The following is a 26,727-nucleotide window of genomic DNA, read 5'->3' on the forward strand; positions in this document are numbered from 1 at the left end:
CCAAATCTAATTCTCTCTGCACAAGTTACATCTGCCCCACCTGCAGTGCACATGGTTTTGTCCATCTAAGAAGGAATTTGTCAGAAAGTGAACCAAAATAACCCCGAGTGACAGGCAGGGAGCGCTCTGACGGGCCTGTGCAGCGTTTCATGGGCGTGCCCACAAAAACAATGGGCGTGCCCATAGAAACGCTGGGCGGGGCCATTAGAATGCAGAAAGATAATATCCACAATATAGAGGTCATAGCGTTAGATATTTGATGTAAATGAGGCTTAATTCTGTGTTAATGCCCTATATACTACAATTTGCATATCTACAACTTGACTCAGACCTGGTGGCGTGGCTGCCTTTTAGCAAATGGACAAAACCACGTGCACGGCAGGTGGGGCAGGTGTAACACATGCAAAGTTAGATTTGGGTGAGGTGTTTTCAATCGGAAATGTAAATTGAAGTTTAAAAATGAAGCAGCCAGTATTTACTCTGCACAGAAACATAAAAACTAGCCCAAATCTAACTCTCTCTGCACATGTTACATCTGCCCCACCTGCATTGCACATGGTTTTGTCCATTTACTAAAAAAGCAGCCATGCAATCAGGTCTGAATCAGGCCCTTTGAGACTGATGCAGAGTTGGAAGTAAATTGGACATATATTACTCAAAAGTATACTGTCCAGGAAAAGTACATAAGCAGTGCTGTCCATATTCCTAAAAGGAACCACCTCTTCATGGGCAGCATATGCCCCCGGCTTAGTGATAGTTATCCGGGCGTACAGTTATTCACCTTATAGTAGGTGCAAACATATAAATCCTATCGCTTACGTGCTGGTCTGCATGTGTGCCCTTACTATGCTAACCAGCGTACGCATGTGTACGTATATCGCTTACGTGCTGGTCTGCATGTGTGTCCTGACTATGCTAACCAGCGTACGCATGTGTACGTATATCGCTTACGTGCTGGTCTGCATGTGTGTCCTGACTATGCTAACCAGCGTACGCATGTGTACGTATATCGCTTACGTGCTGGTCTGCATGTGTGTCCTGACTATGCTAACCAGCGTACGCATGTGTACGTATATCGCTTACGTGCTGGTCTGCATGTGTGTCCTGACTATGCTAACCAGCGTACGCATGTGTACGTATATCGCTTACGTGCTGGTCTGCATGTGTGTCCTGACTATGCTAACCAGCGTACGCATGTGTACGTATATCGCTTACGTGTTGTCTGCATGTGTGTCCTGACTATGCTAACCAGCGTACGCATGTGTACGTATATCGCTTACGTGCTGGTCTGCATGTGTGTCCTGACTATGCTAACCAGCGTACGCATGTGTACGTATATCGCTTACGTGCTGGTCTGCATGTGTGCCCTGACTATGCTAACCAGCGTACGCATGTGTACGTATATCGCTTACGTGCTGGTCTGCATGTGTGTCCTGACTATGCTAACCAGCGTACGCATGTGTACGTATATCGCTTACGTGCTGGTCTGCATGTGTGTCCTGACTATGCTAACCAGCGTACGCATGTGTACGTATATCGCTTACGTGTTGTCTGCATGTGTGTCCTGACTATGCTAACCAGCGTACGCATGTGTACGTATATCGCTTACGTGCTGGTCTGCATGTGTGTCCTGACTATGCTAACCAGCGTACGCATGTGTACGTATATCGCTTACGTGCTGGTCTGCATGTGTGCCCTGACTATGCTAACCAGCGTACGCATGTGTACGTATATCGCTTACGTGCTGGTCTGCATGTGTGTCCTGACTATGCTAACCAGCGCAGGCTCAGCTCTGTGTTAGCACCTTTAAGGCCCATACATACTAGACCAGCGGTTCTCAAACTATAGGCACTGACCCCGAAGTGGGTCCCGACCTACTCAGCATGGGGTCATGACTCCATGTTGCTGACCATCAGGCTGATGAATTTCCTAATCTCAGTCAGTGATTCAAAGAGTCTGAAACATCTGTTGAATTGTCTGTTATTCTAGACTCCTCCCATCACTCTGTGCATCCATAATGCTGCCATGTATGTGCTGTCTGCTGACTACATATGTGATGTGATGACCTTCTGCAGTCACTTGCTGGGGTCCTGTCATTATTTTTATTGTCTGATGGGGCCTCAGAGTAAAATAGTTTGAGAATCCCTGCCCTAGACGATATTGGTCACAATATCATTCAGAAAGGGCTTTCTGAACGATATTGTGAGCAATATTGTCCAGTGTGTACGCTGTGCATCGTTAACGATGTGCAGTCCCGTGCGTCGTTAAAGACCCCCTCCCTTGTCCAAGCATGTTCGGACAAGAGAGGACATGGTCAACGATGGCCATGCTGCAGCTTCATCATGACCATCGCTCCCCTTCCCGCCAATAATGCCATTGGTAGGGTTGGTGTAGTGTCTATGGGGCTTTAGGTTTATAGGCATAACAGCACCCAGAATAAAGACACTGCATAATTAGTTTCCTGTAAAATTGGAATCATTGCTATTCGTGTGACACTAGATTAATCCAGAACAGCTGAGAACAGAATGTGCGGTTTGTCACTTTCACATATGTTTTTTTCCCATCTAACAGCGAACATGAAGTTATACACTAAGCACCAAGAGAATCTGACAACATGCTAATTAAACTACAATCGATATCAATGAAAATAAACAGACTGCTAAAAATCTTGAAGTCAAAACAGATACAAAACAGTGTGTAGTAATCAGACCACAATACTCCACTGGGACATACTGCAGCTCTGTCAGCAAAACTCCGCACTGCAGGCAAGCTACATGTGGGCGGCAGCACTACAGCGTAGCACTTGATAAATAACCCTTCATCTCATGAGGAGGTCGTCAGTAAATTAAGCCATGAAGTATACAAGTTCTATTCAGATATGTACCCGTTTCTGGCTGCAGCTTCTTGTCTCCCACGTGTACGATTGTGCTGCTGTAGCTGCAGTGGCTTGTTAGCGATGCCACACTCTCAGCCTTGGCAGCCATAGTGATAGCAGGACCGGGTGCAGGCATGGAAGTGAGGGATGGGTGTGGCAGAGAGCCTGACGCAGACTGGCAGGTGGTGGCAGGTCCAGGAATGGGAGCAAAGCTTGGCACCCCAGTAAAGGATTTAACTACAGGACGCGCAACAGAACCTGTCAAAGACAGAAGGAATGGGCTGTGGGCAAATGTGGTCGGTTTGTGCATCCTCTGACAGACACTGGTCATGAAGAGATCAGTTAACACACAGACAAGATTAGACTACTATATCGTTTGCTTATTGTAATGCAGCATCCAGGGCCATCTTAACAGCAGTGTGGGCCCCTGGGCAGAGCAATGCACTGGGGCCCTTACCCATTCTCCCCTCCTAGGGGTGGGGGGTGCTATCAGCAGCAGCTTTGATGTCCCACGGGTGGCAGTGGGTGCTCTATCTTCCATTCAACATGTAGGACCTGGAGCAGTAACTTCTGCTAATTACTCCTTTACTGCACAGGAGGTGGGAGGGTGAACACTAATGTGTGGAAGGGGGCACTGAGCTGAATGAAGGGTCCCTTGTAAATGACTTCCAGGGAGGTAGGGGGTGTTTTATACGCAGGGGAGGGTTGGATAATAGAGTGGGCTTAATATTCGTCATTTTCCGGTGGAAGGGCAGCTTGTTTGACTGCAGATATCGCCATTATCCGGAAACAGATGTCTTAGCCTTCAATAGTATAAAAACCTAGAGTCCCAACTTTCAGGAGGTGCTGGGAACTCAGGGATCAGAGATCAGGAGCCAGAGCAATCCATTAACAAAAATATAAAACTACACCAGACGTTTGGGGCTGGGGCAGGGAGCGGCTGCTGGAAGGCTGATATCTCTGGTTCTGGGTATGATAGAGACAAGCCGCTAGTGTCCACAGAAAGGGGAGAGTCGCAGCTTTTGGAATATACTCTCAGAAAAACTAAGTCAGAGAGAACCTGAGAAATATGATGGGGAATTGCAATTAACAGGTCAGATGTGGACTGCTGCTTTGAAGTTGGATATCTCCAGTTCCCCAGGGCCAATTTTCAAAATTCTGGTATCCCTGGAAAAAGAGGATTCTCAGCTATCAGGATTAGGCCCTTACACACCTGAGGCCCCTGGGCAAGTGCCCATTAAGCCCATACTAAAAGACGGCCCTGGCAGCATCAATGAGCAATGCAGTATACATATGTATCCAATTCTCAGCCTTACCTGGATCATGGGAAACAAAGCAGCCCAAACTATTATATAAGGGACATTAATAACTAACCGAAATCCCCGAAAAATATGTAGAGGGACCAACTTATCTGGTATCTGGTCCTTGGGTCTACAAAATCGACCTAGTGACAATGGCTAGGTCGACAGCCACTAGGTCTAACACTATTGGTCGACAATGACTAGGTGGACACCTAAGAATGATCGACAATGGTAGCATGTGGAGTCAAGCTTAAAGTCGACATGGAAATGGAGTTATAGAAGAAAAAAGGGGGGGATTGGGGTGCGCTACTTAGTGTATAATCTGTACCTCCCAAAAAAGCATAATATAATTAATATAACATTTTTAGAATTTCATTTCTTTAAATTTTCGTCCACAATGATTAGGCCCAGTCCATGTCTGGAAAAATAGTCCTTTTATTAAAGATCTTTAATAAAAGGACTATTTTTCCAGACATGGACTGGGCCTAATCATTGTGGACGAAAATTTAAAGAAATGAAATTCTAAAAATGTTATATTAATTATATTATGCTTTTTTGGGAGGTACAGATTATACACTAAGTAGCGCACCCCAATCCCCCCCTTTTTTCTTCTATTACTATACTGTTCCTCACTAACAGGAGGAATTTTGGCGGTGCTGCACATACAAACTAGCGCAATACAGAGTCAAACCCTTTCTTCTATGGAAATGGAGTTATTCATGTTTTGTTTAGACCGACTTAGTTCATATTTTACTATCCATGTGGGCATAGAGTGAGAATATAATAGCAAGGCATAATGCCAGAAGCATGGCGGGCACAGCGAGACCAACCTTAAGCATGTGTTGACCTTCTGTCAATGTTGACCCCTTATACCATAACGAACTTATCTACCATCAATACAAATGGCACCAAATAGCCAATGCCCCAATCAGTTATGGCCTCAAGTAACCTACCCACGTGCCCTTCTTGTTCATCTGATGGCGCTTTCTCAGAAGACAGCAATTTGCGTTTCTCAGCGGCCAAAACACTGCAGCTCTCCAGGTATCTAAAAGCATAATAGACAAAGGAATAGATCAAATACATATATAGGTAACCACTTGTTATTCTCCGGACTATTTTTACTGTCTCTCTCTATTGGGCAAACAACTATTATTGCTTTTAAATCTGATCCACACAAATACAGTAAAGGAAATCTGATCATTCAAAATGACCATCTGTTCCATAACTAATCCAAGAAATCCAAGGGGATGGAGTTGGCTGTGCTCACCTGATAACACTGTCCAAGCAGCTAATCTGCTGGTAAGAGTAGGGCTGCTTCACTGGCAGACGCTCGGAGCGCGGGGAGCCGGCAGTCACTGGCAGGCGCTCGGAGCACGGGGAGCCGGCAGTCACTGGCAGGCGCTCATACCGCAGGGAGCTGGCAGTCACTGGCAGACGCTCGGAGCGCGGGGAGCCGGCAGTCACTGGCAGATGCTCAGACCGCGGGGAGCCGGCAGTCACTGATGAGCCCTCACGATGGATATCCTTACAACTCCCATTAAGGGTTATACCTGGTAATACAATTCTGTGATTAGCCTACAAAGAATCAGACTTTCTATTTCCATGCATAGTATATTTTCCCATACAAATTGTAAATGTTTCAGTTCCAATCACTTAAGATGTTCCAGTAGCCCCCCATAAAGAGTACTGCCTAGAACGAATGGTGTCCCAGATTTTCCTATCAAAAGTTATAAAAGCCCCAAATTAGTAACACAGAGGGGCCAATTCAGATCTGTTCGCACAGGTCCGAATTCATCCCCGTCCCCTATGGTGGGGGACTGCGCATGCGCAGAGGATGCAGTGAATGTCTTTGGTGATATTTTTAATCCCTGGGGCACTCGCTGCCTGATTGACAGGCAGGGGGCATTCCGGGGTGGACACCCGACGTTTCATGGCGTGCGCACAAAAAAGGCAGGTGCACCCATAGAAACGTTGGGAAGGGCCCCAGAGAACCAAGTGATCCCCTCTCTGTTCGGGGAGGGCGGATGAAGTCACATGACATGTCAGTGCCCGCCCTCTTTTTGGACCACAACGCACAGCAGAAAAGCAGAAACTCGATGGTGAGCTTCCATCCAATGATTTTTCGTCTGTGCTGGCACTAAGCGTACACATCTGCTTGCAGCATAGCAAGGGGATCTGGCTGGCAGGAGGGGGGTTTGGGGGCATGCGTTCGCTGGGGCGGTGTTAACCTGCTCAGTAGGCTTCAATATATGAAACCTAGCGAGCAGGTCTGAATGACCCCTAGAGTACATAAGTATTGCCACATTATTCTCTTCTCTTGGGCAGCACATACCTAGCTAACAGGAGGGTCTAAATCAGGCGCTCTGTGCTTATGCTACTAAAATCCCTTTCCCCAGTGTAAAAGAGTGCGTCTGAATGTGCAAGGATTGGGAAGTCCGTAGTTTTGGGATCCAACCATCTTGCTTGGTGTATTTTTAGAAACTATCATAGGAAGCAGCGTTGAAACTTGCACCCTGTATCTGTGCCATGCTGCACCCTGTATCTGTGCCATGCTGCACCCGGTATCTGTGCCATGCTGCACCCTGTATCTGTGCCATGCTGCACCCTGTATCTGTGCCATGCTGCACCCTGTATCTGTGCCATGCTGCACCCGGTATCTGTGCCATGCTGCACCCGGTATCTGTGCCATGCTGCACCCGGTATCTGTGCCATGCTGCACCCTGTATCTGTGCCATGCTGCACCCTGTATCTGTGCCATGCTGCACCCTGTATCTGTGCCATGCTGCACCCGGTATCTGTGCCATGCTGCACCCGGTATCTGTGCCATGCTGCACCCGGTATCTGTGCCATGCTGCAGCCTGTATCTGTGCCATGCTGCACCCGGTATCTGTGCCATGCTGCAGCCGGTATCTGTGCCATGCTGCACCCGGTATCTGTGCCATGCTGCACCCGGTATCTGTGCCATGCTGCACCCGGTATCTGTGCCATGCTGCACCCGGTATCTGTGCCATGCTGCACCCTGTATCTGTGCCATGCTGCACCCGGTATCTGTGCCATGCTGCACCTGGTATCTGTGTCAGAGTATGGCTTCCGATTACGCACCTGAGGTTACAACCACTTATGCATCACATCTGTGCCACTCCCGTAACATGCCCATCAGAGAGTGCACCTTGTCACCGCCCGGGAATGCCCAAGGCAACTGAGACATGCATCGTAACTGCTACTGCGGTATCCGGACTATTTGTCTACAACAAGAAGATAGACCGCCATTAGGTCGACACCATTAGTTCGACAACTCAATAGGTCAATATGCTTTTAGGTCGACATACCATTAGGTCGACATGCCATTAGGTCGACACTGCCATTAGGTCGACAGTCAAAAGGTCAACTGTTTTTTTCACAGTTTTTTGAGCCGACATGTGCCGACAGGCGGTATTTCATGCCCTACCATCCACTAGGGCGTGGAGTTAGATTATAATAGTGTGCCCGAAGCATTGCGAGCGAAGCGAGCGATGCGAGGGGCTGCGGTTCACTTCAAACTGTGTACATGTCAACTGTGTCGACATTTGGGTAAAAAAACAGTGAAAAAAACCATGTCGACCTTTTGACTGTCGACCTAGACAATGTCGACCTAATGGCAGTGTCGACCTAATGGCAGTGTCAACCTAATGGCATGTCGACCTAATGGCATGTCGACCTAAAAGCATGTCGACCTATTGAGTTGTCGAACTAATGGTGTCGACCTAATGGCTGTCTATCTTCTTGTTGTAGACAAATGGTCCCGCATCTGCTACTGCACGTCTGTGGATACATATTGGGAAGAATGTGCTGTGCAACTTTGTATCTACATAGGCGCACAATTCAACTACCAGCCACTCACTAGCCTGTATGAAGGTGCTATCTATAAGTAGGAGGTAAGCTCATCATAATACTACCTCTGTGTTACAGCAGCAACCTAGGGAGAAATACCACAACCATTCTCATTTTCTTTTTTCTTAAAATGTGAAATATGAATAAGATGAATGCCGTAAAGGCCCTTTAAGCCGAGATCCCTAAGGCGTCTAATGCATTATTGAGATGAACCTTTTCTTTCAACTTAAACCTTGATTACCCCTAGCAGTAAATCACACGGACACATGACCTGAAATAACGACACGGACAACCACTGCATAAGTTTAAAAAGGTAAAGGGTATTTATTGTGGTATGACCCTATTGAAAGGGATGGCCTAGAGAGCGCTTGACAACCAGCCAGTCATAAAGTTAGCAATGGCGGCGACTGCAACGCCCCAACTTGTAACTGGGGCGAAGAAACCGCCCCCATTGAATTCAAAGCCAGCCTGCGCTGTGACTGTCTTGCCGCCCCTCTTAGGGCCTAATGAGGACAGTTCTAAAAGTGTCCTGCGTCCCCCCTCGGGGGCAGAACTCACCAGCCTTCCTGGCAGAGGGTGGCAATACCTCACAGTGACCACCTGTACTTCAAACTGGACTGCTGATCGAGAGCGCCCTCCCGCCAATTAAATTAAAATTGATGAGAGCCAAATTTGGGTGAAGGCCAAAGGCCATGTGGTAGGTTAGCACAAGGGAGGGAGGGTGGGAATCCAGACTCAAGAGGAAGATGGATCATCTGACTACCTCTTATATACCTCCACCTAAGCTACCACCCCTTCTACACCTGATTGGCTACCCCATCTACACAGCACTTCTATGGGTAAGTGACACTCTGATTTCTATCTTTGTCATACCATCTCAAACTGCACCGACTCTTATATTCCCTCATGCCTAGGCAACCCTCGCTCTCTCTAAGCCTTGTAGGATGCAAGACGTGGACAATCATGGGACACGTGAGTGTGCACTCCTACAATAAAATAGCACTTTAAGCACCTCCCTGGCCACACTGCATCCCAGCACACAGCAGCATGCCAGGTAATGGGGACCCCACAGGGCCCCTTTATTAGACCTGGGCTCGGGTTATTGGATCTCTACCCCCTCCCCCTCCCTCTCCGCACCACTGCATGTACAGGATAAGAATTATGCCACAAGTTTGGACTTGCCAATAGCGGGATGTGAATGCTTTCTTATGTTATTGTTAACAATCACATAGCCAAGAACACAATTCTCTGTTACATTACAAATAATGGTGCACAGTTAACAACAACAATAGTAAATAGCATTAAAGAATGTGAGTAATAAAGCTGGGCTCTTCATACCGGTTTCAGGTGTGATCTCCAGGTTCTGTGGATCTTTGCTCTCCGGACTGCTAGATGCTAGCGCTCTCTTTAGCCTATTCACGCGGAGGGTACCCTGTAAGAACACAGAGCAGTGTTACATACAATCCAGCACTTCTGCTACATGGATCAGATCTAATCCAACCCCTATTGTACTCACGGCTTCACAAAGGTTCCATTCATCTAGACAGAAAAGGAGCATGTGAGGATAAGGTGCCCCTAGTCATTGAGCAGCCTATGGCCAGCTATGAGGAGTCTATACACACACACACTGCATACAAGGCATGGTCCAGATACGCGTCACACACTGAAGCTGATCAAACTGATACAGACAGCCAGAGGCAGCCTCTGTGTATCCATCAAACACAGCACTGTTTAATTCTAAATAGCACATACCTCTCATGCTGACACACAGACCCTGTGCCATGAATACAAAAAACAAAAAGCACATAGGCATACTTGAAGTGTGACGCACGTTCACACAGGTGGGCCTCTCACGCTCGGTCTATCCCACACACACAAATTATACTGCATGCTGTCACTGGGATTACAGTCTGCACTCTCTGCCCACAGATGGCTGGGGGTAAGACTGTGGAAGTCAGCCGGGACAACCGCTAGGTGCCAGCGCAGTACATGATTACATAGCGCGCTGGGATAAGGAGCAGGTTCACTGAATTGATCTGTATCCTGACAATGTCTACACTGTGGGAAATAATTAGGGGCACACCAGAAATAGGAAATGGCTCACACATGCTTATGCAAGACCAGGGAAATAATACATGACAAATGGTGATGTAGGAAGAACAGAGCACTGCTCAGGTAGGAAGAGGGCAGATTCTAAGTAGGAAGATGCTTAGAGGACACCTAAAAGAGGATAAAAAAGCACAGAGGAAAATAGACTCCATCGTACATCTGTGCAAAACACTTCTAACACCAGAGGGCGACTCAAAATATTAAGCACGTAATAAACTATGCTGACGATAAAAAAGAATCAACAATATTCATTATGGTGACACAGGGCTGATGCAGAGTTGTACACATGTAGCCTGTAATAGAGCTTGCATTGGAGGGACTAACAGCCTGATTCAGGTTTGAACGGACCAGTCCGAATATGGCCCCATTTCCGATGGTGGGGGTCTGTGCTTTCAAGGATATGCGCATGTGCAGACCCCTGTAGAACGCCTTGCACTAACATGGGGCAGACAGGGGTGGAAAGGGGAATGCTGGGTGTTCCCCTGGGAACACAGGAATGGCATTGCCTGCTCGGGGCGGGCGGCTGATGTCACATGACGTCAGCCCTCGCCTCTTATTCGGTGACCATCGAATGATTTATCTCCCCTTTGGCCGCATGTGATGTGTTCGCCTACACATCCCCTCGCATGCTAGCGAGGGGATGTGGGCGGTGCTGGCGAGGGGGTGGGCGCTGCTGACCTGTAATTGTATGCAGCCTGGCGAACAAGTCTGAATCAGGCCCAAAATGCATGTATCCACCAGTGTGCAGAGTTATACAGTTCTCTTTGGCCAGGGCACCCCACTTACGAGGGTCTGATTCAGACCTGTTCGCTAGGCTGCATATACCCGCAGCCTTAGCGAGCAGGTCAGCTAGCATGTGAGGGGAGGTGTACAAGAACACGTCCCCTCGCTGGCCATCAAATGATTGTTCTCCCCCTTCGGAAATAAGAGTCAGTCTTTAACTGACTTATTACTGCCTTTTTATTGCCGAAAAGGGGGGCGGGCACTGAGGCCATGTGATATCAGCCACCTGCCCCCAGAAGACATCGTCCCTCCTGTGGGGACGCCCATATGCCGCCACCTGCCAGTGCGAACCCCTTGGCGGGTGTGATATTTACCAAAGGCGTTCGCACATGTTCATACCCAGCACCATTGATAGGGGACCAAATTTGTATTCATACAAACTGGTCAGTATCGGCCCCTTAGTGTGTACACAGCCCTATCCCTGATGCAAAAGGTCCGTCTGGAATTAGATAAAACGACCCACAGTCACCGCCCAATTTCAGCAGCAGGTGGAGAGGCGAATGAGCAATGTATGATCCAGCATCGCCAGTACACGCACGCAGCTATGGAGCCCAGGAATCAGCACCAGCCACCATGTGACCCCACACCCTAATCCCTTGCCGTTTAGCTCCATCTACTGACCTGTTTCTCCTTCATGTCCTCATTGAGGTTCCCATTACTATCACTAGAAGAGGCTCCACTCATTGGGTGTTCATGAGATCCATTGCTGCCCAAACTGCCGTAACCACTGGAGCTGCTGTTATGGACAGGCTGAGGGGAGACAGAGAACATCTGTGTAACCTGTCTGACTGCTAAGTACGGCGGTTTGTTTCTGCAGAAGAGCAAGTGGTTCTCCCGTGACTGATCCATCCCCAGCCGCTTACATGCACGTAGCCCTCCCTATGGAATCTACACGTGGAAGCAATTCTATGACCAAGAGGAATCACCTGCATGAGGAGTTGATGTATTTGCTCTGTGAGTTTCTGGACCCCAGGTTGTAGTGACCGATCTTCCAAATGTCGGGGTGCAGTAAAAATGTCTTCATTAACTGGACCCCTATTAACAAAGAAAAGAGCTTTACAATGCACTTTTATTTGCCGTGCAACTAGAAAACTTACAGTACCATTGCAATATGTTATAGCTCTAAGCTGGTTGTCCCTAAAGGGTGCCGGACGGGGTCCCGACATTCGGGATCCGGACAGGCATTCACCCGACGTAGGGATCCCGACTGTCAAAACACTGACAGCCGAGTTCCCAACGGCCACCCGCTATTTTCCCTCGTGGGGGTTCACGACCCCCATAGAGGGAGAATAGAATAGGTGGCGAGCGCAGAGATGCCCGCAAGGGGCTTAGTTGCGCTCACCATGCTGTCTGGGTCTGGCCAGTCGGGATAATGACTGTCGGGATACCGACTGTCGGACCCCTATACCACACCTGTCCCTGAGCCTCATAGTAGAGTTCTCTGCCCACATGCTCCCGGTTACTTTCTGGACATGTTATTGGATTACTTGAACAAACTGCAAAGACCTGGAGCTGACAGCACTTACCACCCAAGATCTACTTCCAGAAAGCCACTCCTGCCTCCTAAGTTTAATGATTCTGTATAAAGATTTTTGTTCACTGTAAATAAGCATCCCTTTACTCCAGGAGAAGAGTAATGAGGAGGGTGGGCAGCGGGGTAGCCAAGCATTAGCCATGCACAATAATACTAGTAATTAGACACAAGCACTTCTGACGTCTAGCTGTATCACTACACTATGGGTCTGTTCTGGTTCACTTGCAATAGCAAATTCTCTCTCTAATGGACTGCAGGTGGGGCAGATGTAACATGTGCAGAGAGAGTTAGATTTGGTGGGGTTTGTACTTCAAACTGATATCTATAGTGCAGTGTAAAAATAAAGCAGCCAGTATTTACCCTGCACAGAAACAAAATAACTCACCCAAATCTAAATCTCTCTCTGCACATGTTACATCTGCCCCTGCTGCAGTGAACATGGTTTTGTGCACTGCAGGTGGGGCAGCTTTAACATGTACAGAGAGAGTTAGATTTGTGTGAGTTATTTTGTTTCTGTGCAGGGTAAATACTGGCTGCATTATTTTTACACTGCAATTTAGATTTCAGTTTCAACACACCCCACCCAAATGTAACGCTCTCTGCACGTTACATCTGCCCCACCTGCAGTGCACAAGGTTTTGTCCATTAGAGAGAGAATTTGCTTTTGCGAGTGAACCAGAACAGACCCATAGTATAGTGATACAGCTAGACGTCAGAAGTGATTGTGTCAGGCCCTATATAACAAGTTATGGTTGTCTATTAGTTTCCCATTTGGTTATCTGTAGGAAAGATAAAATAATATTGCATTTTCAAAAGGGTCACACACCAAACATTTGTATTAAATTACATTTTCTATGGAAAATGCAACATTTGCATTTATTCATAACTATTAAAGACAATTAATGAAGAACAACTTATGCAGCAAAGGGGTCTGCTGGAACCTATGCGCCCATAATGCATAAAGCCACCGATGCAGGCTGTACTCACATTCTGACTTTATGTCTACCAATGATGAAAGACACTTTTCGGCTCCAGGGGTTGATGAAGCTGGACCAACTGGTATCTATGGTGATGTACTCCCCATTACGGGCACAAAATCGTAACGGGGAGAAGTCAAAAGGCTGTCCTCCATACTGTAGTACTAGGACGGGAAAACATCAGGGTTAAGAAATAACACTCAATGTTCTAGACTATTTTATTTTGCTATGTTATTATATCATTTTTTTAGGTACTTGTGTAGTTTCACAGCGCTGCGGGCTCGGTGGCTCGCTACGCTATCTAAAATCAACTCCATGCCAACGTGGATAGTGGGGGTATGAACTATCCACGTTGGCATGGAGTTAAGTTACTTTATTTTAGATAGTTTGGCGAGCGTACCCAACCCGGTTGGCGCCGTGAAACTACACAAGAACCTTTTTTTATAATAAATTCCCTTCATCTACTGTCACCGTCCGAACACAGTGGTGGAACAGTGGTGGTATCGCACTTATGGAATCTCCACTATATGCTAAATTTATGTTATGATCTGCTAAACAGCCTGTGTTTCTACAGGTGCAAGAGGAAAGAAGCTTTAAACACAAACATTAAAGACACAATAGACTGAGTGACTCCTGAATAACTTGCAGGTGAAGCGAGAAGTGACAGTATACACATACTCTTCTTATGCACAGCCAGCATGAGGGACCGGTCACTGGGATGCAGGTGCAGTATAATGGGACTGCCAATCAGGTCTTGCGGCAGGTAGCCCAATAAAGGCACAGCTCTGTGGATAACAAAGCCAAAAATCAGCACGCAAAGCAATTATACGCAGGACCAAATGGCCATTAAAGCAGTTATCGGTGAGAGGTTAAAGCGATGTTTAACCCTCTGCAGTGTGGCCTCCTTACCTCTCATCCACATCCTGGAACAGACAGCTGGGGGTGTGAGTGGTCGTGAAGATGCATTTATCTGCTGGAATCCGTGGAGCTAAAACAGAAAAAAACATCAATGCAACACAATTTCCCCATCTTCACCACCACACATAACTAGCAGAGAACATGTTGTAGCTGGCCATTGCCAATTGTAGCCCCTGCCAGACAGGAGTGTTCAGAATAAAATAAAACTCATCATTTCATTGGGAGAAGCACAGATGATGTGATGGTTAGCATTACTGCCTCGCAGCACTGAGGACATGGGTTCCATTCCAACCATGGCCCTAACTGTGCGGAGTTTGTATATACTCCCCGTACTTGCGTGGGTTTCCTCCGGGTACTCCGGTTTCCTCCCACAATCCAAAAATATACTGATAGGTTCATTGGCTCCCAACAAATTAACCCTAGAATGTCTGCGTGTTTGTGTGTACATGTGGTAGGGAATATAGATTGTAAGCTCCACTGGGGCAGGGACTGATGGGAATGTTCATATATTCTCTGTACAGCGCTGCGGAATGTGTGTGCGCTATAGGAGAAATTTAATAATAACAAATAATCTCTGGCTGTGCAGAATACCACATCCTAACTTTATGGCCTAATGCAATTTGCTAAAAATATCACAGAACCAGATCACAAGACTCTTACTGCTCCTAAGCGGATAACGCTGTCATGTGATGTTTTGCAGGGGGATATTTGCAAACATTTCTCCCAGATTAAAGAGGAAATCACTGTGACACAGAGGCCCCACTGCTGCAGAATGATCAGAGATTAGGGAGGTAAAGCTACTCCTCACTGAGCAGAAGACAGATGGAAAAATCAAAACATATATTGTAAAATGTGATAAATGTAGAGTACCCGGCTACAATTATACAGCAGAGAGATGACATTTCCCAGGATCACCCAGTATGCAAATTGGGGTGTGGTATAAAACACCGACAGTCGGGATTCCAACAGTCATTAGCTCGACGTCGGAATCCCGGCTGCGGGGTGAGCGCAACAAAGCCCCTTGCGGGCTCGCCACGCTGTGGGCACAGTGGCTCGCTACTCCCCCCACCTATTTTATTCTCCCTCTATGGGGGTCTTGGATCCCCACGAGGGAGAATAGTCGCTGCCCCTCTGTCTGGGTTTTAACAGTCCGGATTCCAGCGTTGTTGTAATGACTGTCGGAATCCCGACTGCCAGTCAGTCACCCGACACCTGCAAATAGACCTATAGGAATGAGGACATGGATATATGACTGGTCATTTGCCCATAATTAGATGTTGCAGTTGCCATTTCCCGAACAAGAAAAAACACGGTGGTGCCATGGCTTGCTGCCTCACAGTACTTGGAACCTTGGGGTTGATTTGTAATCATGGCCATACACTCTCCCCATGTTTGCATGGGTTTCCTCCAGGTACCAATGATTAACTATTGCACAAATCGCTGCAGAGTGTTTACAAGCTTTCTGAATAGTGGGTGCATAAATAAATAATAAAAGCCACAACCATAGATACCTTCATATCCAGAGTGCACTCGCTCTGCAAACAGCACGCAGCACAGCTGTTCTGTTGTACTCTCCTCGGACTGTACACGGATCAGATGCGGGGTCAGACGGAAGGGGTGGTAAGACGCTTTTTTGCGTGATTCACGCCCACAACTGAAAAGGAACGCAGGGTTGTCACAGAATGTATGAGCAAGAGGCATGCAGCAACGTCTGTGCATGCAAGTCATCAACCCGAATGCAACGTGCTTCATGGTCAGAGATGAGAGACTATTGTGACCAGACCAGAATCACGGATCTGGAAAACTGCAGTGTATATAAAGTCTGTGGGCATGTTTCATTAGGACGCACCTATGAAGTGAAGTGCAGGCTTGTATTTTCCATCACCAGCCCTTACAGGTGACAGGAGGCTAGTAGCATTGTCATTCAAGGTATGCTATGTGCTAGAAATTAACTCTCCACAATCACAATTTTGAAGTTCCTGGAAATGTTCCACACATGTATTTGAACAGCATTTATTGTGTGTAAAGTAACTTATATTGTTTGTAAATAAAAAGCAGAAATGTTTTACTGCCCAATCAAAAGCTTTCAAATTAAATATCAAATAATAAAATGAGTTGCTTGTACAATGCCGCCACCATATTCCGTTCTGCTTTACAATTGGGCGATAAAACAATACTGGGTGATAACAGACAGGAGTATTTTCAAATGATCACATTATCCAGCACTGTCTGTAAGGCTTCTGTTACCAAGTGACCTAGCCTTTAGGGTGTAGCTATTGCCATAGTTCCTTATGTCCTAGGGTCTATGAGAGAAGATGATCTTTGACAAATGTCTACAGGCCATGCATCCCTTTACTCTCAGATGGGATATGCCAAGAATCCTGCTCCATGTGGGCAACTGTCAACGTAACAGGAAATGGTAAAGTATAAAAACCATATAGGAAAAACTTCTGGAGTGCCTTTTTGGAGGGTGAGTATATGGTTGCCCAGCCCAGGTTTTTGGCTAAGACCCTCTTGTGTATACCGGTAAACCACTAGTAGTTGGTGAATTGGGTCATACCTTAAATCCGGGTTAACCAAAAAACACTAACTCCAGCTGGATGCTCCCTCCTGCCAATGCACTTAACACATTTCGGACGCATTGGTTCTTCTTCAGAAGTGGGGTACAAGTGGGTACTTGTACCCCACTTCTGAAGAAGAACCAGTGCTTCAGAAACACGTTAAGTGGTGGTACTTACCAGCTCTATCCAGACTTCCTGGCCAAGTGCTCGTTTCCTGGTACCCGATGAAGAGGATCCCTATACTGGTTTTGTGAATCCTTTCATCCCTCTGATGCCATCAAAGAGGCCCTGATCCAGAAAAAGCCCATTCTGTTGCAATATTGCCAGTGGGAGTTTGATGCATGCGATTTTTAACATCTATTGTGAGTGTTATGTGTAAATTAAAATTTGCATTTTACCATAAATACTACAATATGATGTTGTTTTTTTTTTTGTGTTTCCCCTTTTGTGATACCCATTTTTGGGTTAGGAGTGCTTCATATCTTTTGTCATTTCAGACCACTCCTGTCTTTCCAATTTATGGATATGCAACGTAACATCTAAGTTATGTATATTTAGCTTTTTTTCACGTAAAGGTGTTATTTATCTGCCTGTTATCACTGAGATAGTGCAAATCCTTTTTTTTGCACATATTTATTATCTTTTAGTGGATGGACAAACACTAATTGTGCTCTGATAGCTGCATGTCTGAATATTTGCACTCTTTTTTAGTTCACCATTTTGTTTGCCACTAGAGGGTCTTAGCCAAAAACCCAGGCGACCATATACTCACCCTCCAAAAAGGCACTCCAGAAGTTTTACCTCTATGTTTTCATACTTTTTGGTATGTTTAAATAAAGAATTTTTTAAGCAAAACTGCAGACTGGGCCCAAAAAGATACCTTTTGAGGAGTATTTACACCATCAACGACGTGAGTCCGGGTACGCACTCCTTTCCAGTGTAAAAGATACCTTTATATGTGTTCCACCACTGTATTTTGTGTAAGTTAGGTATGCCTACTGCCTAACCCATATATATGTACTACACATTGAATGTGATATCTTTATTTTTCATATTGGAAACATCTTCCATAATTGGAGAGAAAAAGGAACAGAAAAATCAATAGAAAAATCTATTGTCTAAAAACGCCTAAGATAAGTATAAACCACCCCATATACTTTAGCCCTATTTTATTTGCCCTACACCCACTTTTTATGTAATTTCTGGAATCATAGCGATTAATTCCTGGGCTTTTAAATAGGCAGCAAAAACAGAAAAGAATCGCCCAAACTTTTTCTCAAACTTAGGGGGAAATGTATCAATCCGTCTAAAGAGTAAAGAACTTAGAAGTGGGACAAAACAATCAATCAATCAGCTACTACCGTAGCCAGCATTTAGAAAGTACATTCTATAAAATGATAGGTAGAAGCTGATTGGGCAACCTATCCACTTGTTCACTCTTTAGAAAGTTTGATACACCCCCCCTCCTCTTTAGTCTCTGATGTTACTTGGAAAACTTATATAAATGTAACTTAATTCTCTCTGATTGAAACCTGTGATGTCCCAGAATGGGGTAGGCGGTGAGGTCAGCAGAGATGGTCTCTGCAATTTAGTTTGACAATGTGGCACAAGATTAATCAATATAGGAATACTGGTGTAAAGTATGACACCCTGCTGAGCATCCACTGGGTGTGTATTAGCTAGCAATGGATTACTGTACCCCTCGCAGTGCAGGAAAATCACTAACGTACAAAGCACAGATCTGACAACAGTGGCAGAATTACAAATCAATTTCCTCTAACCCATTTCCTGCAAAGGAGGTAAAGAATGGAGATTTCATTATAACTTGTAACAGCATCATCCGTTCAAGGGAAGCCAGCAGCCTGACAACGGGAAGCCAATTACATTGTATATATATCTTGGTAGCGTCCTGCAACTGCAGAGACTGCAGCACAAACATAAGTACAACACCAAAGGGTCACAATAATGAGATGCGTATGTAACAAGGTGTATTCTGCACTCACCTGATACGACAGTAAAATGATTTCTCTTCCAGAGCCTCCAGATATCCAGAATCTGAGAAAAAGAAGAAGTGCAGTTACATGGCATTGCTGACAACAGAATGTTTGTAGTGCCTCAATATGTCCCAGCAATCAGTCAGTCTGCTCACTGGACCTTCGTTATCCATCCAAGAACCAGTAATTCCCCACAATCCCCCTTGGCAAAATGATCACATTTACAATCAATCATGGAACCTGGCGCAATATGCAATGGGCTGATCAAAACCATAGTAATCTCTATACTACAGAAAAATTCCCACATAATTCACGCCACCTATATGGAATCACATCCGGACTACTTTAGGTTTCATTTCTGTAAATTCAAGCACCATTCCAAATAAATAAAAGTATATACCTATATAAAGGCCCATACACACTGGGCGACTCTGAGCTGAAAGCCGCTCAAAACAGCAAGTTTGAGCGGCGTTCAGCTCAAAGCTGTCTGGTGTTGTATGCCCCAGCGATGAGCACTGCTGCACGCTCCCGCATCATTGCAGGGAAAGCCGCTCATCTGCTGGTATTATCAGCAAATGAGCGGCCTTGAGGGCAGCTTTGCATAGCGCTGCGCTTCGCAAAGCCACACCCCTCCCTTTCCCCCCAGCGATGAAAGCGGTCATCGCTGTCCATACACGCTGGGCTTAAAACTACATAGATAAACAATATACTGGTCAGGAAAGTACTGTACAAACGTAGGCAACATTGTTTCCACACCTACCTAAAACTTTTGCACAATACTGTATGTTAGTATCATCCTATAGGCAATGACTCAAAATCTTACAGGTTTCAAGGCCAAGGACTGTTCCTGTGAGGTACAACATGGCAAGATGAAAGTAATGAAACAAACTGCACAGGAAGTGGCACATCTCTTGAATGCGGAGCATGGGTGTTGGGCGTGAAGTTGCTATAAGGTGGAGCATCTGACTGGTGGGTATCTATAGGTAAGGCAGCATTCTGTATGAAAAAGTTTAATTTATGGGGGGTTGTGGCTTACATACGGTTTTAAGACTCTGGTGTGCCTCTCACCCATAGTTTTGAACCCCTGACATCTGATAGAGGGGTAGTTGGTGAAACGTGTTATTAGCATTGTCTATTGAAAGGTCTTTGAACAGATAATATAATTAGGTTTTCAGGACTACCAATAGAGGTGGCAAGTCAAAACCCCCGTATAATGTAATACAGTTCTATCATGTGCTGCAGTGACACGTTTCCTATCACCCTTTTGTTTGCATTTAGCAATGTCTCACTTGTTACAGGACAGGTACTGTATATTAATGTAGACCGGATTCTGTTACGTCCCTTACCAGTTCCACTGCATAGGTTAGATGATGGCAGTCTGTATGGCGTAGTTGAGCTGTAGAACACACTAACATCTTGCGGGGCCAAGAGCTCCACGAAACGAACCTGTGCAAACAGGTCTGCACTGCAGCGCAACACTACTGAGGCCTGCTCCGAAATGTGCAGGGTCCGTCCAGTTACCAAGGAAACAGTCACAGCGAATACATCCTGTGTGTAAAGGAAGACAGCGGACCACTTAAACATAAAAACATGAATGTGACGGCAGATAAGAACCACTTGGCCCATCTAGTCTGACAATTTTTTTTATTCTTTACTTCATCTTTTTTGATCATTAGTTATTTGCAATTATAACAAAGGATCAAAGGGTTGAGATTATACCTATATACTGTGAGGATACCATTCAATTATCAGAGGACAAACACTAATATCGGTAAAGCTGCCTCACATCAAACATAAGGCATACCCTCCAACATGACCCATTCCATTAGGTACAAAATGCTCTGTTCCTGGACTTCCCTGAAAGTGGCAGTTACAGAGGTTGGACTCCAGCACAGTCCAAAATTCAAAGAGGGGGGTCACATCAACTGCCAGTGAGTCCAGGGCAGTGATGTTTGGAGTGGCATTAGGTGTGGCTCCCCTATTTGAATATTGGACTGTGCTGCAGCCCCAACTCTGCAACTGCCACTGGCAGAGAAGTCCAGGAACAGAGCATTTTGTACCTAATGGAATGGGTCATGTTGGAGGGTATGCATAAGGACAGGAATGTTGTGCACCGCTGCTGCAAGGTGGTGGTCAGGTTCTTCAAGCAGCAATGGCAGGACATCTGTGAGTGCTGTACTTCCAACACCAGATACTGGTCTATATGGTAGTGACTTGTGACAGTTGGCTCCCACCAAGCGACAGGTGCTTCCCAGGCGCTTTGGGAACATCTCATAGAAAACTCAGACAGCGTCTTTCTGCTTAGCGGAGATATGGAAACTAGTGTTCAGTCTCGCACCCGCCACCTTTGAAAACCCATGGAGTTCCTCTTCCCTGCCTGTGGTGTTTTCTAGCACAGGTCTGGTTTGCATATCAGTCCTGATATACAGACCACACTGTGCTAGTAGCACTACAGCAGACAGTGACACCCCAGGCAGGGAAGAGGAACTGCATGGGTTTTCAAAGGTGGCGGGTGCGAGACTGAACACTAGAAACGGTAGCAGCTGTGCTAGATAAGAAATAGATTACACCTTGTGGGTAATTCTGTGTCTCAATCATCCTAATCTCCCCCCCCCCCCCCCCCCCCCTGCGCGCATGCACACACACACACTAACCAGGTAAAGCAAGGTCTTAAGCCCCATACACACTAAGCAATATGTTAAATGATATCCCTCATTTTGGCCCATCTGAGCAATATTGTTTATAACATCGTTCAGTGTGTACGCTCAATATTGTTATCGATGCCCGCTCTCATGCATCTTTAATGACTCACCCCACCTGGGCTGCATGGTTAATACTGACTATATTGCCAGAAAGGCATGCTAGCAGTGGGGGGGCAGACAGATGATATTGTCAGGGCCGGATTTGTGCCTAGGCCCGTGAGGCACCGGCCTCAGGGCGGCACCAATTAAGGGCGGCAGGCAGTTTGACATTCTGTTAAATGGCACAGCGGGTGGGCAGCGGCGAGTGACGAGCGCCGCCGCAGACATGAATTATCATATGTCGGCGGCAGCGCCGCTCATCACCCGCCACTGCCCACCCACTCTGCCATGCACATTACATCACCGCTTAGTGGCTGGGTCCGACGGTCCCCCTGCGCGCCCGGAAATGGCTCAGGCTCACAGCTGCCGGCTCCCGCCCATTGGCTACTCGACACACACACAGTCTATTGGCTGCTGTGTATCCAACAGCTGAGCTGAGCGGCGCGCAGATCCTCCCTGCACTCAGTCAGTCATAGTGTGTGAGCCGGAGAGAGACTGACGGAGACACTGTGCTAATCACTGTACTAATAAGTGCCTCCCTCCCTCCGGGTCCTCCGTACAGTGAGCAGTCCACAGTGCTTAAAAAAAAATTAAGGTGGGCTACAGTTACAGCATACATGTATGCTGTTTTGACAAAAGCCTGAATAAAGGCTGAAACGTTAACCTGTGAGAGGCAAGCGTCAGTCCGTTTATTTGAGACACCAGTGCCGCGGTCCCTTCCCTGTTTGTAACAATGTATATACATATATGATTACATTAAAATAGGGGGAGGGCACAAAAATGTTGTGCCTAGGGGCGGCCTGACCCCTAAATTCGCCCCTGGATATTGTGCATACACAAGGAATGATATCAGCCGGGAACCATTAAAGGCGCAGGTCGTTTGGCTATATAGCCAAATTGACCCGCATTGTTACAGATGTTAAGTGTACATACTAGACGATATAGTGAACGATATCTTTCACTATATCCTCAAGTGTGTTAACATACAAAAACAAATACATAAAAAATTTTTTTGTTAAATTAAAGATCATATTACCCTTATATATCAAGAAACTGAGATAAGAGAGTCATACCACGTTATTATATCAGGTCAGTGAGAGACATGACGGCACCTCATACTTATACCTCTTGTTTCCTGCAGGACTATTAGCATTCTGCGTAATGGATCGCATGACAGCAGACTGGAGCTTCTGGGGAGAGCTGGCTGTGTCTGTCCTATGCGCAGTGAATGGTTTTGCTGCATTAACCATGGCCACAACAACAAATATCTGGGTGGGCTAGGCTGGCTACATTATATTTAAGACTACCTATATGATCAACAACACAATAACAATGTAAGTATACACACTGTACCACTTCTATTATCACGTGCACATCTGCATTAACAGTATGCACTCAGGCATCTGACATTGGGGTCGATGTATCAAGCAGTAAAAAGAGTGACGCTGCCCAAAGCAACCAATTAGCTTCCACCTATCGTTTTCAATAATGTATTTGTTATCTGAATGCTGATTGGTTGCTCTGGTCCACTTCTCCACCCATGGGCCTCTTTTTCATCTAACTACACTGCACAGTAAAGATACTTAGCGCCATCTCCCAAAAGCCACCACCTATTGGAAATCTAACACACAGGTTCTACAGTTGTACTCATAAGGTTACATACCCTAGCAGAATTTGTGATTTTCTGGCCATTTGTCAGAGAATATGAAAGATAACTCACAAACTTTTCTTTTGCTCATGGTTAGTGGTTGGGTGAATCCATTTATTGTCAAACAACTGTGTTTACTCTTTTTAAATCATAATGACAACAGAAACTACCCAAATGACCCTGATCAAAAGCTGAGATCATGGAGCAAATCACTGATCAACCAGTTTTTCAACAGTGCCAGATTTTTCAACTAGTCAAAAAAATCATCACTGTCACTGAATATAAATTTGCCCTAAAACCAGCGAAACTGATGAAACAGCACTTCATTGAATACCCCCATAGTCACAGATAATGGACAACAGAATCTGACTTGATAAAAGGCCGTGGTCTGCTTACACAGATTCATTATCAGTTGCACACAGATATACAAATGTCACACAATGACTGAGCAGTGCCAGCTAGTAATGTAGTGCTGCCACTTACACATTCTATTTATGTAAATAAGAGGCACAATGTGAGCGAGACACCCAGGCGGGGCTCTATGGCACTGCTGATAACACAGTGTATAAGTACATATATGTAAAGTAATTCCATCCTTACATAGTGTACTTTGCAAAGATGCGTGATGTTTGCCGAATCTCTGTCCCCATGGATGGATGGAGCCGTCCCCATAGATGCATCTATGGGGATGACACTCAACTGCCCAAAGTAGCTCAGTCAGGCACTTGCACTAGATTGTTGTCCCGTACAGTGGGCTACAAACTTAAAGGCTTAGATTAAACTAGTGCTCATTCTAGCACCATTGAGATACTGACCAGACTGTGCTAGAAGCACCAGGCAGGAAAGAAGAACTGTATGGGTGCCCAAATGAACACCTGATCAAGATCCCTTAGGTGTTATTTGACAAATAGAAACAAATGTACACCTTATTTTTGTTAGTGCTTATAGTAAATGTCTATCTGTTTCTCCCTGGTATATGCCGGCAGCAGCAGCACCTTGGCTGGCCACAGAGTACAGGTATATTGCAGCAGGGTAGGGAAGGGCAAAACAAGGGAAAGGGGATAAGCAAATCCACGCAGACATGAAGCTCATTTAGGGGAGTTCAGCGGACAGTGGGAAATGTAAAAAACCCTGTGGTGCTGAGGGTTTCCCACAGATGCAGGGTTATGTTATTTAATTAGGTAGGTCCAGCTTTACCATTAGGCAGCTGCCTAGGGTCTCCAGAATCTGTGGGGCACCCCTGAGTCCATCACAAAAAGGAGGATGACTCAGAGAGGTATCCTTGTGTAACTTATTGCAAACAGCAGGTGTTGAACTTCCAAGACGTCACCTCCACACTCTCTCCTGAGGTTCTGGAGTGCGGTATTGGTATCGGTTGAGGTGGGAAAAGTAAGTTTTGCCTAGGGAGCTGAAAAACCTTGCACCAGCCCTGCAATAAGGGTACAGAAAAAGGGATGTCTGGTTTCTCCTAAAATTGTTATAGTTAACAATTATTTTTAACACACTCCGGCAGCACTCCCTGTTAGGAATAATTAAGCAAGTTTCCAATTAGCTTAATTAGGCTAAATGACAAATACTGTTAGGCTGGCTGCACAACTGAGCGATATCAAATGGTCCCAATGGTTGGGGAGAATTCCCTTCGGCCTGGACCATGCCCGCTAAGAAGATTTAATAAAGGATGGAATGATCACTGTTCCGTCCTTCAATAATATGCACCTGATCGCATGCAATATCTTCTGATTGGCCGTGCAGCACAGCTAACCAGAAGACGTAACATGCAGCCTGTGAGAGCACACACTAGACACCATGCATGAATGGTCATGCGGACATGACAAATCATGTCGATATCGGCCCAGGGTGTACCCACCCTTAGACTCCAGCAGCTTGGGTTTGCTTAACCTCTACACAGAACTAGAATCACTGTAATCATTAAGCTGACGCTATGCTTCTGAAACGTTAGTCTGGAGAGGGATCCTCCTTTGCTTTCTTACCGTGTTGTTCTTTGTGAATTCAGAGGTGATAGATGCTATCTCCTGTAGGCTGTAACATGGGAGATCCCGGCTGCTCGGATGCTTGTCATTAACCATCAGCAGCTGATAATATTCCTCATTTGCTAAAGAAAACAAAAACGATTATTCAAAAATATACAGAGAAGAATTACATGTGGTGGGCAGTCTATAGAAACAGCAGAGTAGGTGTAATAAGGTTACATTCTCATAGTACATTGGTAACGTAGCACCATATTGTAAAAGTTTCAGAAGGAAATGGTCTTTACTAGTCACAATTTTATAAAGTAAAACAGACTTTCTGGTATTTTAATAATAAAAGCTTAAACATACTTGAGAGCAAAAAGTAAATGAAAAAAAGACACTGATGTTTTTCTCTCTTTTTGTTGGTGTAGATTTTAAGATCTTTTAATAAAAAATGTACAGTAGTTGCTCTGGAGCAATCTGAATCTGGACATGCCACCGGTAATTTACACGTTGTAAAGATAATCTGCAGGTACTGTACATGTGGAGGAGGTAGAGACTCAGAGAGCAGTACAGGGAACATGCTCTTCCTGGTTACATCATGCGGACTTAGGCTATGATAATATCACCTTATTATTACAGATGTGGCGATATCTGCACCATGTAGGTCACATTTTTAGGGGATCCCTTTGTTTGTGCACAGACAATAAAATGATGTGTATACAATGTTAGTGCTGTCTATGTACAAGGTGCAGCTGCTATGGGGCCCAGAGCTGGGAGGGGCCCACTTTGCCTGTCAAAGTATCATGTGCTATATACATTTTTCAGCATAAGTTGAACAATAGGGGCCCTATACTCATCAAGGGGATGATTCAGACCCGCTCGCTAAGCAGCGTTCTTTTGCTGCTTAGCCCCAGTCCACCAGTGACCTTGTCCATTCTTCACCCACGTTCCTCCAATTATCTGGATCCACCTATGGGATATCTGCATTGTTTCTAAATGCAGCCAAGGAGAAAGATTTATCAAAGTGGGAAAACCTGAGCCCTTGAAACTAAAGGTTAAACCAACGACTACTGAGTCACCCGACATTGGACACAACTCCCACTTGGATGGTAATATCTTTCTTTGTCAGCCCTCATATATTGGAAATTTCCATGAAAAATAACGCTAAAGTATCCCTGCGATATAACTTGAATTGGCCTCATGCATAACGATTCACCTCATGTTAACTATTTTAATGTTACATTTTAATTTTAATTTTAAATTGTAATAAATTTGTATAATTTTTGAGAACCGTCTTGATCGTTTATTGGTACAGCCAACGCTGGCACATCATTTTTACTTTTAGCGTTCTTTTGCTGCTTAGCGAGTGGGTAAGTGCTGCCC

At 45.6% G+C, this 26,727-nt stretch overlaps 1 protein-coding gene across 5 annotated transcripts in view; it reads right to left on the reverse strand.

The window, feature by feature from the left end:
• The window catches only part of LOC146064602 (period circadian protein homolog 2-like), a 74,974-nt gene that overhangs the window by 15,119 nt on the left and 33,128 nt on the right, over positions 1 to 26,727 (reverse strand). For 4 of the 5 annotated variants that reach the window (XM_083178296.1, XM_083178297.1, XM_083178298.1 and 1 more), the window contains exons 5-17: positions 25,363 to 25,484; positions 20,269 to 20,470; positions 18,932 to 18,983; positions 15,879 to 16,021; positions 14,359 to 14,437; positions 14,128 to 14,234; positions 13,460 to 13,613; positions 11,865 to 11,973; positions 11,560 to 11,688; positions 9,385 to 9,478; positions 5,444 to 5,726; positions 5,130 to 5,221; positions 2,885 to 3,133 (exon numbers count right to left, since the gene is read on the reverse strand). In XM_083178296.1, coding sequence (XP_083034422.1) covers positions 2,885 to 3,133; positions 5,130 to 5,221; positions 5,444 to 5,726; positions 9,385 to 9,478; positions 11,560 to 11,688; positions 11,865 to 11,973; positions 13,460 to 13,613; positions 14,128 to 14,234; positions 14,359 to 14,437; positions 15,879 to 16,021; positions 18,932 to 18,983; positions 20,269 to 20,470; positions 25,363 to 25,484 — 1,815 coding nt within the window. The remainder of the gene's footprint in view (positions 1 to 2,884; positions 3,134 to 5,129; positions 5,222 to 5,443; positions 5,727 to 9,384; positions 9,479 to 11,559; positions 11,689 to 11,864; positions 11,974 to 13,459; positions 13,614 to 14,127; positions 14,235 to 14,358; positions 14,438 to 15,878; positions 16,022 to 18,931; positions 18,984 to 20,268; positions 20,471 to 25,362; positions 25,485 to 26,727) is intronic. The other variant, XM_083178299.1, reaches the window with a different exon arrangement.

The sequence above is a fragment of the Crinia signifera genome, chromosome 3 (genome assembly GCF_055691185.1).
Source record: "Crinia signifera chromosome 3, ASM5569118v1, whole genome shotgun sequence".
Classification (NCBI taxonomy): domain Eukaryota; kingdom Metazoa; phylum Chordata; class Amphibia; order Anura; family Myobatrachidae; genus Crinia; species Crinia signifera.